The 15,236-nt window shown below is 43.8% G+C and overlaps 1 protein-coding gene across 3 annotated transcripts in view; it reads left to right on the plus strand.

The window, feature by feature from the left end:
• Positions 1-15,236, plus strand: part of LOC4576316 (uncharacterized) — a 104,067-nt gene that overhangs the window by 9,396 nt on the left and 79,435 nt on the right. For all 3 annotated transcript variants that reach the window (XM_001237804.3, XM_061642505.1, XM_061642506.1), the window contains exon 3: positions 3,597-3,719. In XM_001237804.3, coding sequence (XP_001237805.3) covers positions 3,597-3,719 — 123 coding nt within the window. The remainder of the gene's footprint in view (positions 1-3,596; positions 3,720-15,236) is intronic.

Consider the following 15,236-nt stretch of genomic DNA (forward strand, 5'->3'; position numbering starts at 1 on the left):
TTGAATCATAACGGTACATACTTAAAACCTATTTATTTTAATTTATCTTGTTAAAATATTTATGCTGCATAAAAAAACTCTTGCTGGACCGTGATGAAGGTATGTGGGATAGAATGACAATGAGAACTTTATTTTCAAAGTGAATCAGGATAAAAAGAAAACAATTTTTTAAAAATTTTAATTTCCAATTGGAATTGGTTGGAATTGTAATACATAGGAGTTGTTTCTTGCGCATAAAAAGATGAATGAAATTTAAAAAAAAGTGCATTGATCATCAAAAGTTTCAACCATTTCATCGGAAATATTCTAATTCTCTACATTTTACATACACTTTTCACACCACACCCAACTGCTTCATGTGTAACGGATATTCAAAGAAAGCTAAACAGCTACCAACACCACCAGGAGAAAACATTCAATTTTCCCAAATTACAAATAATTACCGTAGAATCACTTTACCCAGATAATTGGTATGCTTTGCATTTATGGCCCAAAGGTGGGAAAAGAGAGGCCCGTGGCAGTGTTAGAAAGAAAAGATAACAAAAAAAAAAAATCACAGTTCTCTCTTGCAAGGGGGAGACCGACCAACTTGTTTAACATATTTATCGGCTTCAATCTCTGCCTGAGCATCGGGTGCGGTATTTATCGGTTAAGCAGCAGTGCGCCTTTGTGATCTTGCATCTCAGGCGCAAAACCGCACCCTTCCCAATTAGCACCTTTATTGGCGCCTCCTTTGGGAACTAGGCAGCGGTACTGAGGGTAATTAAGGTGTCTTGATCTGATATCACGCCTTCTCAGGAGTGTTTGGGATGTTTTATTTGCTGCGGGTTGCGATTTTGGGAATTTTGTTATCGGTTGCTGGTTGCTGGCCCTATTCTTGTGCTCCCAAGAAGACACGCGACCCTTTAGAGTGGGAAGAGTTGTTTTAATGGAACGAGTTAATGCTATGTTTTCATGTTGTAGCAGCTCCGTGGGGCAGTATAATGAATGCTGTGTGTTGGATAAGCATTTCAAGGTTTATGCTTAATTGTTTCTTGTTTTTTCCTCCAAAGAATCTAGGCATCAACTTTAAATTCTTGACTGCTAATAGCTCATACATATCTATCGTACCATCTCTCTCTCTTGTAGTGTTGGAGCCAATCATGGAAGGGTTATTAGAGTTGCGGTGAGGCGAATGATTCTAGAGCACAATGAACCCGATGCAGATTTTCTATCAAGAACGTTCTCGCTGCTGTACGATTGGGCCAACGGTGGGATGGGAATGCCGTTCGATTTTGTCTATTTTGATACACGCCACATCAAGGGGAGGTAGAGAAGAATTATTGGATGCAACCAAAAATGCGTCGTCCCCAGAGCGTGCTTTGCTGCAGGCTAACGTAGCGTTGCAGCATTTTGTTTTAATTCGGTAATATGAGCGCTGATCGGCAGGAATGCTAAACATGCTCTCGATACCGTCAAGAAATCGAGGCAGGCAGGCACAAGTGTGTAACGTTTTTTTGTTGTTTTATTTTACTTTAATTTTACTATCACAAACAGTGATGGAGGTCGTTTGTTTTGCGGTCACTTTCGTCAAATGCGGTCCCGTCATCAATTTTCCTTTTTTTTTTTTGGTTGCGCCCTGACTGTGGAAAACGCTAAACGGAATGGACACCACCACCGGGAAGAACTGGGGAGATGCTGTGCAGGGAGCAGGAATTACACACGCGCACGTGGAGAGGCGCTAGCAGTGGTGCCAGCGCGCTGTTGGTGTTGGTTTTTGTGCGTGCTTACACGGGTGCAGCCGTAAAAATAGAAAACGCAATTTTGTGTTGCTTTTTCGGAGTGCATGATGGGAGAAGCGAGATCGACCCGAGAGGGGGGTGAAGATGGTTTGCATATCGCACAGGCCATTACTACTGCTGCTGCTGCAGTGTGTGGAGCACGTGTGAGGGCATTTTTTGTTTCCTTTCGCTAAACGGAATGTTTAAATGGTGGAAAGAACACTTCTCAACACTGCTTCATTTTTTTGGACTAAAATATTATATTTGTAAGGTAGAAGAGACTTCAGAGATGATTTAGATCACGTGTTGAATGAATGTTGTAGCACAGCAGAGGTCAAGGCTTAATATAATGTTTAGATTTGTCGATGATAAGATACTCCATTCGTTTACATCCAAAATGGTTAAGTAATGGATATGAAGAATTAAGCACTTTCATAAATATCTACAATATATTTTATAACCACATCAAATCGTGTTTTTTGTGAGAAAATGAAGATCTCATCTTGTGTGATATTTAAACAGAATTTGATTTCAACTTATAATGGTTACATGACTTCATTTATTCACCCAAACTATTGTCATGCCCCAACTCCTTTCTTAAATCACATGCATTGCGTTCCAGTAGTTCAAAAAAATTGGGTAAATTAATGTTCTTGATAACTGTTTTGTTATTCTTTTAGTTCTGGCCCGTTTGTCCTATTTCCTCTTTCGTTTAACACTCACTTGATATTATGAAGAAATCAAAACTTCACACTAACCTTAAACACGGTTAAGTCTAATTATATGATCGTGTGACTCCGAAGCATGCCTCAACTTGCACCATTAAAGGGAAACAGATCGCAGCGGATTCTATGTTTTTCTCTGAGTCTGATTTCTTAAAAGACTCCAATGGTGTTTGGACACGTTCTGCCGCTGGGTACACTGGGTCACATAACATATCCAACCGGTCGGTGTCATTTTCGGTGCTCTTCACCGGTGACCGATCGATTCGGATGGAAGTGCGTGCGGTTTTATGGTGGAGGATAAGAGAGGAATTAGATGATCAACACCTAAAAATAAAGCCCCCCAGTACTCATCAAACGGGGTTCCGCCTTGCGATCGTAATAGACCCGTAATAAGGGAAATAAATCCTCTTGGTGAAGTGGCATGATGGGGAGGGCGGCGATCTTTTTGGACGTTGCTTAGAGGATCAACTATCGTAAGGTTTCATTTCCTTTTCGAGGTTGTTGGTTCAGTACCAGCTGGTATAATATTATGGAAACTTTTTCGGACCTTAGGTCCGTGTCCAGCAGTTTGAATACGGCTTTTTGATTGATCTTTCAGAGGATGAAGCCATACAGATGTCGGGGACTTCCTCAATTTTATTAATTCTGAGTGTAAAAATTGCAGTTAGTGTTACGATTAGATCAAATCAGATCTTTCAGAAATTCCGATAACAAGGGTTAACTTTTAGGTTCTAGGATAGCATGAAACCTCTCTGAAACATCAGAATTGAGTTGAAGTAGTTATGTTGGGTTGAATATCTGGCAAGTCTTCTTTTAATATCTTCAGAGTAATATTCAGTATTATCCATAGTTTTTGTTTGATGTTTAATTTTTGACATTGACCATTATGAGTAATGTTGTCTAGAACATCTTTGAAGTTATTACTGCTCCAAAACACCATCTAATGTATGATCTTCCCAGAATTTAATGAACAGATCTCGTCTGGACTAGTTGATAGTTGGAGGCCGCGAATTGTACAGGATCTACACTCCAACATTAGAGATCTTCTTATTCCTCCAAATTCTCTTCATTGAACGGCCATTTAACATGTTGCTTCGTTTTGTCTTTGCAGGAAATAAAATCAGCAAACAGCAGCCCCGCCAAGCGGTCCCTCACGCTCAAATCGAACGGTGGCACACTCGGCGGGCGCAAATCCATCGAAGCAAACGAGATAGAAGTTTTGCGTCTTCGCAAGGTAAGAGATCGTCGAACCATTTTTCCTTTACCTCCTCATCACACATTTAGGTCTCTGCCTTTTTGGCCGCCGTGAACGTCGTGAGCAACACAAAACAAACACACAGCAGCACTTAGCCGTTTATCGTGAAAGCATAAACCAACCTCTCTCTCTCCTCCCTTCTCTTGCCTGCCACTCGCTTGCTTACGCAATGTTAAATTATTTAACGATAACAGCTGAAACGGATTAATTGAAATCGCCATCTTCTCTGCCTCTCAGTGGGTCGATTTCTTTTCGTTTTTCTCTCCCTGTTTGAGTGGCGATTTTGCACTCCCCCGTGATACCGTGCCATGTATCTTCGACACACACACACACATGTACACGATCAGCATAATATGTTGCCCGGTTGTTGTTGTTGTTATGCGATTATCGCTCGGTGGCCACGCCACCCCAACCTTGACACGATATCCGCGATTGTCGAATTATTTGTTTTGCTACGTCTGTCTGCTCCTTTTTGTTGTTGTTGTTTCCTATTTCTCGCTGTTAAATTAGGCATTTTCCACACTTGTTTCATATTCCATGTGTTTGCGAGCAATTGAATGGTTCTTGTTTGTTGTTGTTTTGGTTTTGGAACTTTGCGGATCGTTTGCTATCGCTTTGTCGCTATTTTAGCTCATCGACGCTGTGGAGGCGGCCACATTGGGACGCCGGCCCCATACGTAATGGATGAGGGATGTATTAGAAATTGAGTGCTGTGGTTGTGCGTGTGTTTTTATTATCATTGGTTTTGTTGTGTTTGCTTTTGCTGGTCACTTTTCAAGATCGTCTTAGGAAACCGTAGGACATTACGTGTGTGATACGATTACGAAGTGTGATTTTCACCCGCTGTGGAAGTATGGGTGCAGTTGTGTCGTATTTTTCGTCCATCTCTGAGAAGCGCACAGAGGAAAAACGGCATCACATCCGGGAGGGAAAAAACAATGTCAAAGCGCAGGTATAGTGAGGCACGAAAAGCGGAGTGCTGAAAAAGCACACATTTTTCACGCCACCACCTCCCCAAAAATAACACTGCCGGTGGACGATTTTCCGATGCACGGATTCACGGTCCACTAGCAGCGACAGGAAAGCAGAAAGAGGCTAAAGCTTGATAGAAAAGCGCTGGGACGGGGGTGTGGTAATGAACTACCAATTAAGTAATTTTTGGAGAGCCACATGAGGCAGGAAAGGCGAGAGAGAGAGAGAGAAAAGGCGAATTTGCACGTTGACGGCTAAAAAAAAGTTCGTTCCACTAACATCGCTCTCCGGCTCCGCGTACTATTTCTTCGGAAAGGTTTTTTTCCTCGATAAAAACGCACTCAAAGGCAAATCTTCCTTTTAGCTGCGGTTGGCAATCACCACCACCACTGGCTCACTGGCGGTACCGTTGTTTGCGATTATCTGCGGGTGATTTATTTTTCCACGCCTGTTTTTTTTTTTGGGCTACTTTCTTACGGTAGTTGGTAGTGGTGGTATCGTCGTAATTTTGGGGGCAGTTTTTCGCCCATCCCTTGCTTGCCTACTACTGTCTATCTTTCTGTGTGGCGGAAAATGCGTACCAAGAGACAGTGTGGGGGTGCAACTAAATTTAAAAAAAAAACACACAAAAATTGCGTTACAACGACGCCCGTTCCACTTGGGTCGAAGAGAAGTGGTGCCAGTTTTTGAAAATGAAGGAAGTGGCATAGTTTTAGACTTCTAACGACGGTTCTATGCACACCGAAACACACGCTTCCTAGAAGGGAACTGTTTGGCTGCCCCGGATGGTCATCGTTATCGTGTTTGACATCTGCATTTTTAAAGTGTTTTATGAATCGCATTTCAAAGCAAACGTGTTTTACCTGTGTGGACGACGATATACAACGCAAACGGAGCTTTAAATGAGAATGTTTTTGAGTGTGTTTTTGTTTGTTTGTGTGAGACGTTGTTTGAAGGCCAGTAAACATCCGGCCCGAAAGAGATGCGTAGCTACCTCATTCGACTAGGACCTTGCGATCATCGATTGGATTTAATAAAAAAACAAAAATCAATCGTGATAGTAGTGGGACCCCCACCAGGCGCCTGAAAAATCCCTTTCGAATGCGTCTACGTGGAAGAAGGGTGGCATTTTAATTTTCAATTCGCCCCACCAATAATTGGCCGGTGGAAAAGTTGTGTTTCGCTTCGTTTTTACGAAATTTGCGCCCACTTTTTGAAGCTTCTGGTTTTTTTTTGGTCTGTTTTTTGTGTTGGTTGGTGGACAGCGTTTAATCATAAATTAAACGCTTCATTGCGTACCGTGGCGCGTTGGTATGGTGATAATTTATGCCATAGATACCCGCTTGTGTGTGTGTGTGTGTGTGTCATTAGCTGGTGCAATAAATCAGATTGTGAGTGACAGGCCGGTGGCCGAGGAGCGAGCTAGCTGGCCCAGGAAGTGGAAGCGGAAAATTTCAACGATCCGGATGAGTTTGCGATTGCCCAGCAAGAAAAACGATGGTGGTGTGTGGTTGTGCCGCAATTTTTCGGGTAGTGGTGCTTTTAATTAAAAACACAAAAAAACAAAAACTTGCGACTAATAAATAAGTTTTACCTCACCACACTATCGCGCACCGAGCGTCGAACGCTTTGAGGCTTATTGACCTTCGGTCTCGGTGGAATCGAAAATAAGTTCTATGTTTCCCTATGTTTTTCTTTTGGTGTGTGGCCGATGGTGGCCGATGCGCACGCTGCTTCGGTGTCGTTTATAATTGAATTGATGTTATGGTTCAACGCACGGCTAACTATACGCACTGTGACTGGACGAGACACCCTAGTTTGTATGCGGAAACTGGCGCAATCCTTCTAGAGCGGGCTTCCTCTGGTTTGGTTTAGAGTTATGATGGATGGGTTTTTGTATTCATAAAACTGTCCATACAAACACCTCGTTTGTCGCGTAACTCACCGTTTGTAAGCAGGTTCGGTATTTTAAAGTAGCAGTAGCTGCCAACCGTTTTTTTGTTGTTGTCCTAAGATGCTCTCTGCGGTTGTTTTGTGATCCAAATTATTGATGCAGTCAGGCGCGTTGGCACCGTTTCCAATGTACCTCTGGAAATATATTCAATTGAGTTTCCTGTCCAATAGAGCCTTTTTTGGTGCAATATTTTAAGGCAGTCAATAGGGTTCTTACTTTTTCATTTTGTGTGGTTCAAGATTTGCCAAAAACTTGCAGACGAACCGTCTGTGATTACTGGCGCCACATTCTTCTGAATACGTAGTACTGACTGAATTTCCTTTCATAGTTAGTGCATGTACTCGTTACGTTCACTTTATATCCTGTAGCCTGGTGTAGTGTAGAGCATTAACAACGAAATGAATTGGAGTCCAGTCGGTATTAATCAGGCAATGCCTTAGACTGTCCATTTGTTTCCTCTCCAAATGTCCTAACAATAAATAATGCTTACCGTCTCAATTTGAAAGGAAGAGAACATCGAGAGCTCTGGAGGGAGACTTTATGGTAATTTAACAGCCAACCGCCGGATTCGCTTACCTTCGTTCCCACGGGTTTTGTACAATTAATCGTCGGTGTCCGTCCGTCCCCTCTTGACACAAAGTGAGATCGTTTTGTGTGATGTCCTTGGCAAAGGGTGGTCTAGACACAGTCGTCGGCAGGTCGCTGGTAGTTCCAAGTTGTAGCGCTAGTCTTCGCTGCTGCACCTACTACCCCAACACCAGTACCATGTAATAAAAACCTTCTATTTCGAGTGGTTTTAAGTGTGCCCTAGCGTGGCGTGAATGTTAAGCGGGCGCACAAATCTAGAAACTAGAAAGTAGCAAATGACCTCCCGTGTCGTCTCGAGTTGCTGTGTACGATGTAACGAGACACAGCACAGAACCAGGCAAGATTGCAGGCTGTCGATGGGTCCTTGGGACGCTGGCACTTGTTGTTTGTTGGTGCAATAGAATCGGACTCCTCGCTGGAGGAGATATGTTGAGTTACAGGGCGCAGCAGCGGTCCAGAGATTGAGATCGAAAGGGCTCGCACAGCGACGTTAGATAAATTGCTGTGGCACGCGGTTTGGCAGTGGCTTCTCAGGCTCGGGACTGCTGCCTAGCACCCACACCCACTTGCTGCTGCTGCTGCAGCCCACGGATTTTCGTACATTAATGAACGTGAATAGGATTTGGCCAACCGCCAAACGCTTCCTCCCGCCCCCTTGGCGCAGGTGGAATTCGAACATCATCGTGTACCATTAAAAGGGGCGTACTCCTCTACCCCAAAGTTTGTCCGCGAAACAGATGCCGTTTTGGTATTTGATTTCGTAATTAAGTCGTGGCAATCGATGAACGTCCAGCCCTCCAAGCACGCCGTTGCACAAAGGGCGAGACATCTTTCGAGCTTTATTGCTGGGTGTGTGAGCATACTGCTAGGGTCATGTGTGTTTTCTAGACTGTTACCGGTACAGCGCTGATGTCTGATAACGTTTAAAAATTGCGAAACATTGGAGGCAATGGGGAAACTACTATAGGGACTCGTGAGAGGCGCGCTTCTACCGCACACACGTCATCACCGAGCGGCACAAGATCTTGATCGTTGCGGTTCAAGATTCTGGCTCGCGTATGGTCACGCTCCACTGCAGACCAGAGTGTCTGTCGGTGGAGCTTATACGCTGGTGTGTGTCTCTCTCTCCTCTCGGCACAGGGAAGCCAAACGACGGCGATTGTGAATCGCTCCAAGAAACAATGTGCCGCTTTTTTGGGTCTGCGGAGGGTGCATCTGGTAGTGGTATGGTGTGGAGGAGTACCTGTCGTCGTCTTCTTGGCAAGCACAGGTGAAATCAGTGGAGATGGCAGTATATGGCACAGAGTTAGCACGAAAAAGCAGGGTTTCAGGGCTAGGTAGAATAATGTAATTGAAATTTGTTTGGATCATCAAGGTTGGAAAGGAATTTTAAGGATGATATTGTTAATCTTGTAAAACGTTAAACTCCAACTGTGTGAAGAATAGTGATGTCCGAAATTAGTAGATCGTACATTAACGTTTTATTCAATTGTTGGAGATATAAATTGCGGAGTCTAGATGCTTCCTTATATCTTATATTGAAAAGACTTAAGCTTTTCTAGACTTTTTAGGCTTTTGCTGGATGTTATGTTGTTTTTGCTGTTAACTTTAGGATCCTGACGTCAGGAATAGGTAACAGACGTCTCACAGATGTTATTTCCCAACAGAAGCAACTACTAATTTGATTTCCATTCTAGAAAATGTCAATTGAATTATTTGTTTCTAGAGATGCAAGCATTATTTTTCAGGAATAGCAGTCTCTTCAATTCCTGTGTTACTTACATGGACGTCTTCTTTAGTGATTGTAGTCTCTTCAGTAACCGAAATCCTTTAAAATATTCTTCATTGGCATACTATACAAAATTTAAAGTTCTTTATTCGTTGGACCCAACATCATGATGTGGTGTACCACCATAATTCTCCCTTCAGACATTTGCACAAATTGCAGGGACAGCGTGATCATAACTCCACAACACATACATACGCATGCAAGAAGAAAGGGTAGAACAAACGCGAAAAAAGAACGAATGAAAAAAAAACAAACCCCATTCTTTCAACCGCATTTGGGCGGCGGCTCCCGTTGGAATTTTGCTCCGTGTGTGTGTGTGTATCGAGGGTGGGCTGCTAGCTTCTGCACTTGGGATAGTCACTGGCCAGGTGAGCTTTGGGGACCAACCTTTCCCTTCCCGCTACTGCTGCTGCTGCCCTTCACACTTGCCTTTGCCCTCTTCCCAATGTTTTCCGTCCCCCTCCAACTCTTCGCAGCGCGGAGTAATGTTTCACGACAGTGAATGTTCGCTGATGCGCATCGATCTGTGTCGAATTTGATTTCGAGATAGGCTTAGCTAAACAACGAGCGGAACGTCGTTCGCTGTTGCGTGCGCGTGTGTAGGAAGGAACGGGCTGCTATCATTGCATACTTCTGAGCATATGTGTGTGTGTGTGTCTAGTGGGGGTGTGGAATGTGCATGTGTGAGTATGCGCTCATATGCCGGCAAAAATCATCGCACCCCACACACATGCAGTGTGCATCGCACATAAATGTGTACACTCTGTGTGGACTTTTCTGAACTGTTTTTTTTTTCATTTTATCAAACTAAATTGCATTTGATGTGAGTAAATGTTGGTGCGAGAGCGATCGGCGTATGCATGTTGTGATCGTGACGGCTGTGTGTGTGTGAATGCATGTGCGCATCGCGCAAACATTCGAGACAGACGCGCGCACACAAAGTGTCGAAAACTTTGCCAACGCGCGCCAGCTGTGTTGTGTTTGGCTTTGGAGCGGTGGCCAGAATTACAATTTCGCTTGAGTGACTCCTCGGGAGGGTGCGCGCGCACAGTACGCCGATTTCATCAACAACCATGGGTGGCCGGCCGACGCAGCAAGAAGGAGGGTCCCTTTACTGCTCTATCGCACGGTAGCCAGTATCTCGTCTACCGCAGTGGCCACTCCACGGTAACACCGAAAAGAAAAACAGCGCCTGGTTTAGTGCTGTGTGGTATCAACACATAACGCACACTGACATACAGAAGGGTGTGCCGGGGGTTTTCGTGAGTACCGTATTCGATGTTGATACAGATTGTTTTAGCGTGAAGACAAGCACGTACGTGTGAAACACCTGCCCCTATGGAGGAGAGCATTGGGTGGAGTGCTGTTTTTGGTAGTTATAATCATCACACACCAGTATGGCGGCGTGGTATGCTGGGTGGAATTAGCTAGTAATCATCCTGAGCTCGGTGGTGCTTCAAATCGTTGCATAACAGGGTAGCCGCAGTGGAATTGTTCTGTCAGCTGAGACTTAGAAGTAACTAAATCTAAGTCTTGTTTCATAATTTTCATTTGGATCATTCCCCAGTGGCAATGATTCCGATGTTGTTAGCTTAAAGCTTAAAACATACATTGAGCTTAACTGAGCTGACGGAGGAGAGCAGTGGTTGAATATGTGGAATTACAAAGAGTTCACAGAGCTGTATTGAGTTTAAAGAAATGCGGAGCTACCTTGAGCATATACCCAACCAACCAAACCGTGCTCTTTCGAAGTAAATTTGCTTCGATATACCTTCGATAGAAGTTCTCTACCGAAGGTGTATCAACTTTGATAGGCAGTTCCTACCGAAGTTAGGCTCGGGTGTTTAGCCAAAATGCTACAAAAGAGAAAGAAAAAAATCTCTCGTATGCTGCCGCTTTCTCGCTCACACGCGCGCCCTGCCCCCTTTTATTTACGTACGTGTTTATAGCCCCTCCTCCTCCTCCTCCTCTCATCTATCTTCCTACCTTATGTGCAGTGGTTATGTGTTTTTAATTGAAATTGGAAGGAGAGATATTCGATTTATTTATTACGTGCGATTTAATCAGAGAATTGAAACATGGTAGCAGGTGAATCTACTGTTCATCACCAGCGGGCCTAACACTTTAACTATTTGTGAATTCGCGCGTGAGGACGTAAAAGGCGCAATAATAATGGAGCGGTTCTAACCTAAACAGACCAAATCGCTCAGCTGAAAATTTCATAGAGCGGAATAGCATTTCATTGTAATAGCATTGCTAGTATATCATCCGCGCACCCTATGAACCGTACTTTTCCAAATATCTTAAAAAGTACGCATTGTATGAAAAAACCGTCTTTACAAGATCGATTCAGAATTTCAAAACACATTTGGAAAAAGTTTTTTGCTAAAAGTGACTTTTGAAATTTTACTCAGATTAATGTTTATTCCTTTAAATTAATTCATAAATGGGGTAAGGGAAATAATTTATACTAATACTAATAGACCAAGACTCCATTGCCTGAAATATTTAGTGCCTCAAAGTAGTATATCCTCTTTGCCAAGCGTTTGAGTTAAACTGATTCTTCGCAAAATGTGAAGAGAGCGTTCGGCCCCCCTTCAGATGCTTCGACAGAGTGAAGCTCCTCCCCTTCCTCCATTCGTCATCCATCAATTTTTCTCCGCGCACTCACACATCTACACGCACATCTGTTCGCATGGCAACACGTGAGATGCGTGACATGCTTTCTCGCTCATCACGAAGGATTTGCTTCGAAAGAGCTCGGTTTGGTTGGTTGGGTAGGGTCTGATTAAAATTCAGCTTGCAGAGCTCTAATTAACTTTCGGAGCTTCATTCAGCGTACTGAGGTCTATTCAGAATGCGGAGCTACATTAAGAGATCAAAGCTATATTAGGCAAACGGAGCTAAATTGAGCATGCAGAGCTACATTGAGCATTCACAGCTATATTGAGGTTACAAAACTACATTACGCGTGTAGAGCTACATCTAATGCGTGGAGGATCTTTAGAGTGCAGAGCTATATTCATCGGTGAGTTGGAGATGTCATGAGAATACCACCACCAGGCCATTCGACATTACTACAGCCCTTGTAACCAATCACGAGTCGTAGCCTACTACGCTTCTATATGAGAATCCAGAATAATCAGGCTCGAAGGACTAAAAGCGACTAATGTAAGGATAAATTAGATAAAATCGATGTACATGATTAACATAGCGATTATTTTTGTATTAAATAGTTCGTTTCAAAAAGAAGAAAACATCTACTCAATGAGCTCTGTCACGTTTGGCTTTTAATCGAGTAGATGTTTTCTTCTTTTTTAAATGAACTATTTAATACAAAAATAATCGCTATGTTAATCATGTACATCGATTTTATCTAATTTATCCTTACATTAGTCGCTTTTAGTCCTTCGAGCCTGATTATTCTGGATTCTCATATAGAAGCGTAGTAGGCTACGACTCGTGATTGGTTACAAGGGCTGTAGTAATGTCGAATGGCCTGGTGGTGGTATTCTCATGACATCTCCAACTCACCGATGAATGTAGTTGAAAGGTTTTGTAAGATGAACTATGTCTGACTATGCGATTTCCTGAGGAGTTATAAATGCTTCCTAGTTGGGGACGTTTGATGTCGTGTTTGAGATTAACTAGATTTTTGCGTTTAAGAATATTTTCATTGCTGTATTGCAATGGGACGTGATTTTTAAATGCACTCAAAAGCATGCACCAAACAAAATCAATCAACCTTAAAAGAAAAATTAATCGAGGTAAAGAAAGTAGCCATAAACACTACTTTACCTTCATGTTCCATTTGTTTCCAAAAAGGTGGTAAAATTTTATGACATTGAGTGCGAAAGAAATGGTGCAGTTGCAGCGGAGAAGGAAAGGTTCGCAAAAACATTACCCATGTATGACGGAGTGCTGGCGTGCACTAATCGCGTTCGCATGTTGCAGTGTGCGAACTGATGCTCGCAAATGCTTGTCTGGGGCCATTTCTGTTCCGACAACAACAACAACAATAGCAACAAGAAATCCCATTAGAAAGGGAACGCTAAGTATGGAGATGATGGACCAAAACAATCGAAAATTGGACAAAAAGGTCAGCACCTTTGATCTCGATTTCGAGCACCACGACACAGTGGGCACGGTAAGCGCCCTCCCCCAAAACCATCCCACGTACGTACTCCTCAGTCCAAGCATCTACCGTTGAGGATGCAGCGCGCACGGTCAGCGCCAAATTGATGGTCGATGTAATTTGTGAAGCCGTTGCGTTCGGTGTTTCGGTGAAACAATTCGATGCCGTTCCTACCACCCCCTCGGACACGTGTGGTCACCTAATGCGCGAACAATTTTTGCGCTTAAACGTCCGGAAAGTACCACCATCCCCCCCACACACCCCAGTAATCGATTGATCGATTTGAGCGCGCACGGAACTGTTTTGCAATGCAGGAGCACGATGCAGCAGGGGGCAGAAGGGGGGGATGTGTACTATTGGCCATTTTGTCCGTCGGGGTGAGTTGATTGGCACCGGTGGCCTATGGCTTCCTGAGCCGATTTCGGAAGACGGCGAGGGGAGGGTAGTTTTGGTGGCCTAAAAGGAGCCATCATTTCTGGTAACGATCTTTTCCTCCATCAATCAGGAAGTGATTGTTAGGCGAAGAGCAGCGGGTTGGGGGGAGGAGTGCTGGCGCGAGCTCTGAGCTGCGGTCCGAAAATTGATTGCTTAATGACCATTTAGCCACATTTCGGGGTCTATCGTAGTTTCGCAGACGGGGGGGGGCGGCCCGACACATAGCTCCTCTTCTTCCTTTCTTTCCGCCTTTTTCTAAATCGACGCGTTTATTTTTTTCGCTTCAAAACATCCTCATCGTGTGTTCTGTGCTGCTGCTGGCTGAAGGGGGGTTGGTTTGGTTAAAAGGCGGAAGCAATGCAGAAGGTGGGTTTTGGGTGGGAGTGTGTCTGCTAGCCATTAGTTGAAAGTGTGCAGTGCAAAGTCCTCTTTAGTGTCATGAAAATGTTTAAAAGGCTAAACTAGTTTTGCGCTTCTTGCCATGATTATCTCGTTTCCCCCCTGAAAAAAAAGTATTATACTTTACCTGCCCCGGTTTCCTGGTGGGAAAGAAAACAGCTCACGTTTGACCCCCCGTGCACAACAGCATCAGCAACAAATTGGCACACACCATCGCTCCAGATCCAGCCTTTCATTAGCCAATCGTTAAAGCTAATCTTTCGATCGCAACTTCCTACCACCGCCGCCGCCTCCTGGCTGGTTTGATTTCGGTAGCAGCAGCATCGTATCCAATTTTGTGTTTCCTCCTGAATTATTATGACCGGCGCCTGTTTTGTGTGTGCGTACGCGGTTGCGTTTTAGTTCAATCGATTTGTGTGTGCTGTGTGTGCCTTTTTGTTACCTTCATTTTAATGTACCATGGAAAGCCGCGGGTGCTGTTTGTTGCAAAGAAAAAACAGGGCGGAGATTGAGATTTGGGGCCATTATCGATGGGAAAAGCAAAAATATTTAGGTCCCTTCAGCCAGCCAGCCAGCCAAGTCCGTTCGGCGATGGCCTATTTCAATCTGGAGTTTACAAAAAGTAGTAACCGAATGAATGTGTGACGTAAAATGGCCCGCGCGAGTAGTGAGTTCCGGTGTGGTGCAGGCGTTATTGTTGTGAATGAAGGAGTTGGTTTCCAAAAAGGGGTAATTTTATTAACGAATGAGGTACGCCTTACTAAACGAGATTTACACCCAACAGGAGAGGATGTATTTCCTTATCTTAGATGCTTTTAAAATGATCACGATGGGATATATGGGAGCATTTCCTCTACTATTTTATTAAGACCGCACACAAACCGTACGTGTGGTTATACAATTTAAAAGATTTCTTTAAACTGCTGACGAGGCACAAGCAAGCAAGGCTTTGATTTGGGAGCTGCACAAATGCAAAAGTTTTCAAATGTCCTCCCGTCCACTGCCTAAACAACCGGATCCTTCCTTTTGTGGCTGTGTTCTTTCTACCGGGGCGTGAAGTTGTCGCGCGCGGTCTTTTATCTGCAATGCGCAGGGCATTATAAATTCTGCACATGAACTTTCGGAGGCTTGTTTTTAGTATTTTAATGATTTCTCTGTCTCTCGGTGTCTGTCTGTGCGCTGTGGTTGTCTCGGAATTCAGGGTCGTTTGTCAGCACCGTTTTG

Source organism: Anopheles gambiae, chromosome 2 (genome assembly GCF_943734735.2).
Source record: "Anopheles gambiae chromosome 2, idAnoGambNW_F1_1, whole genome shotgun sequence".
NCBI lineage: Eukaryota > Metazoa > Arthropoda > Insecta > Diptera > Culicidae > Anopheles > Anopheles gambiae.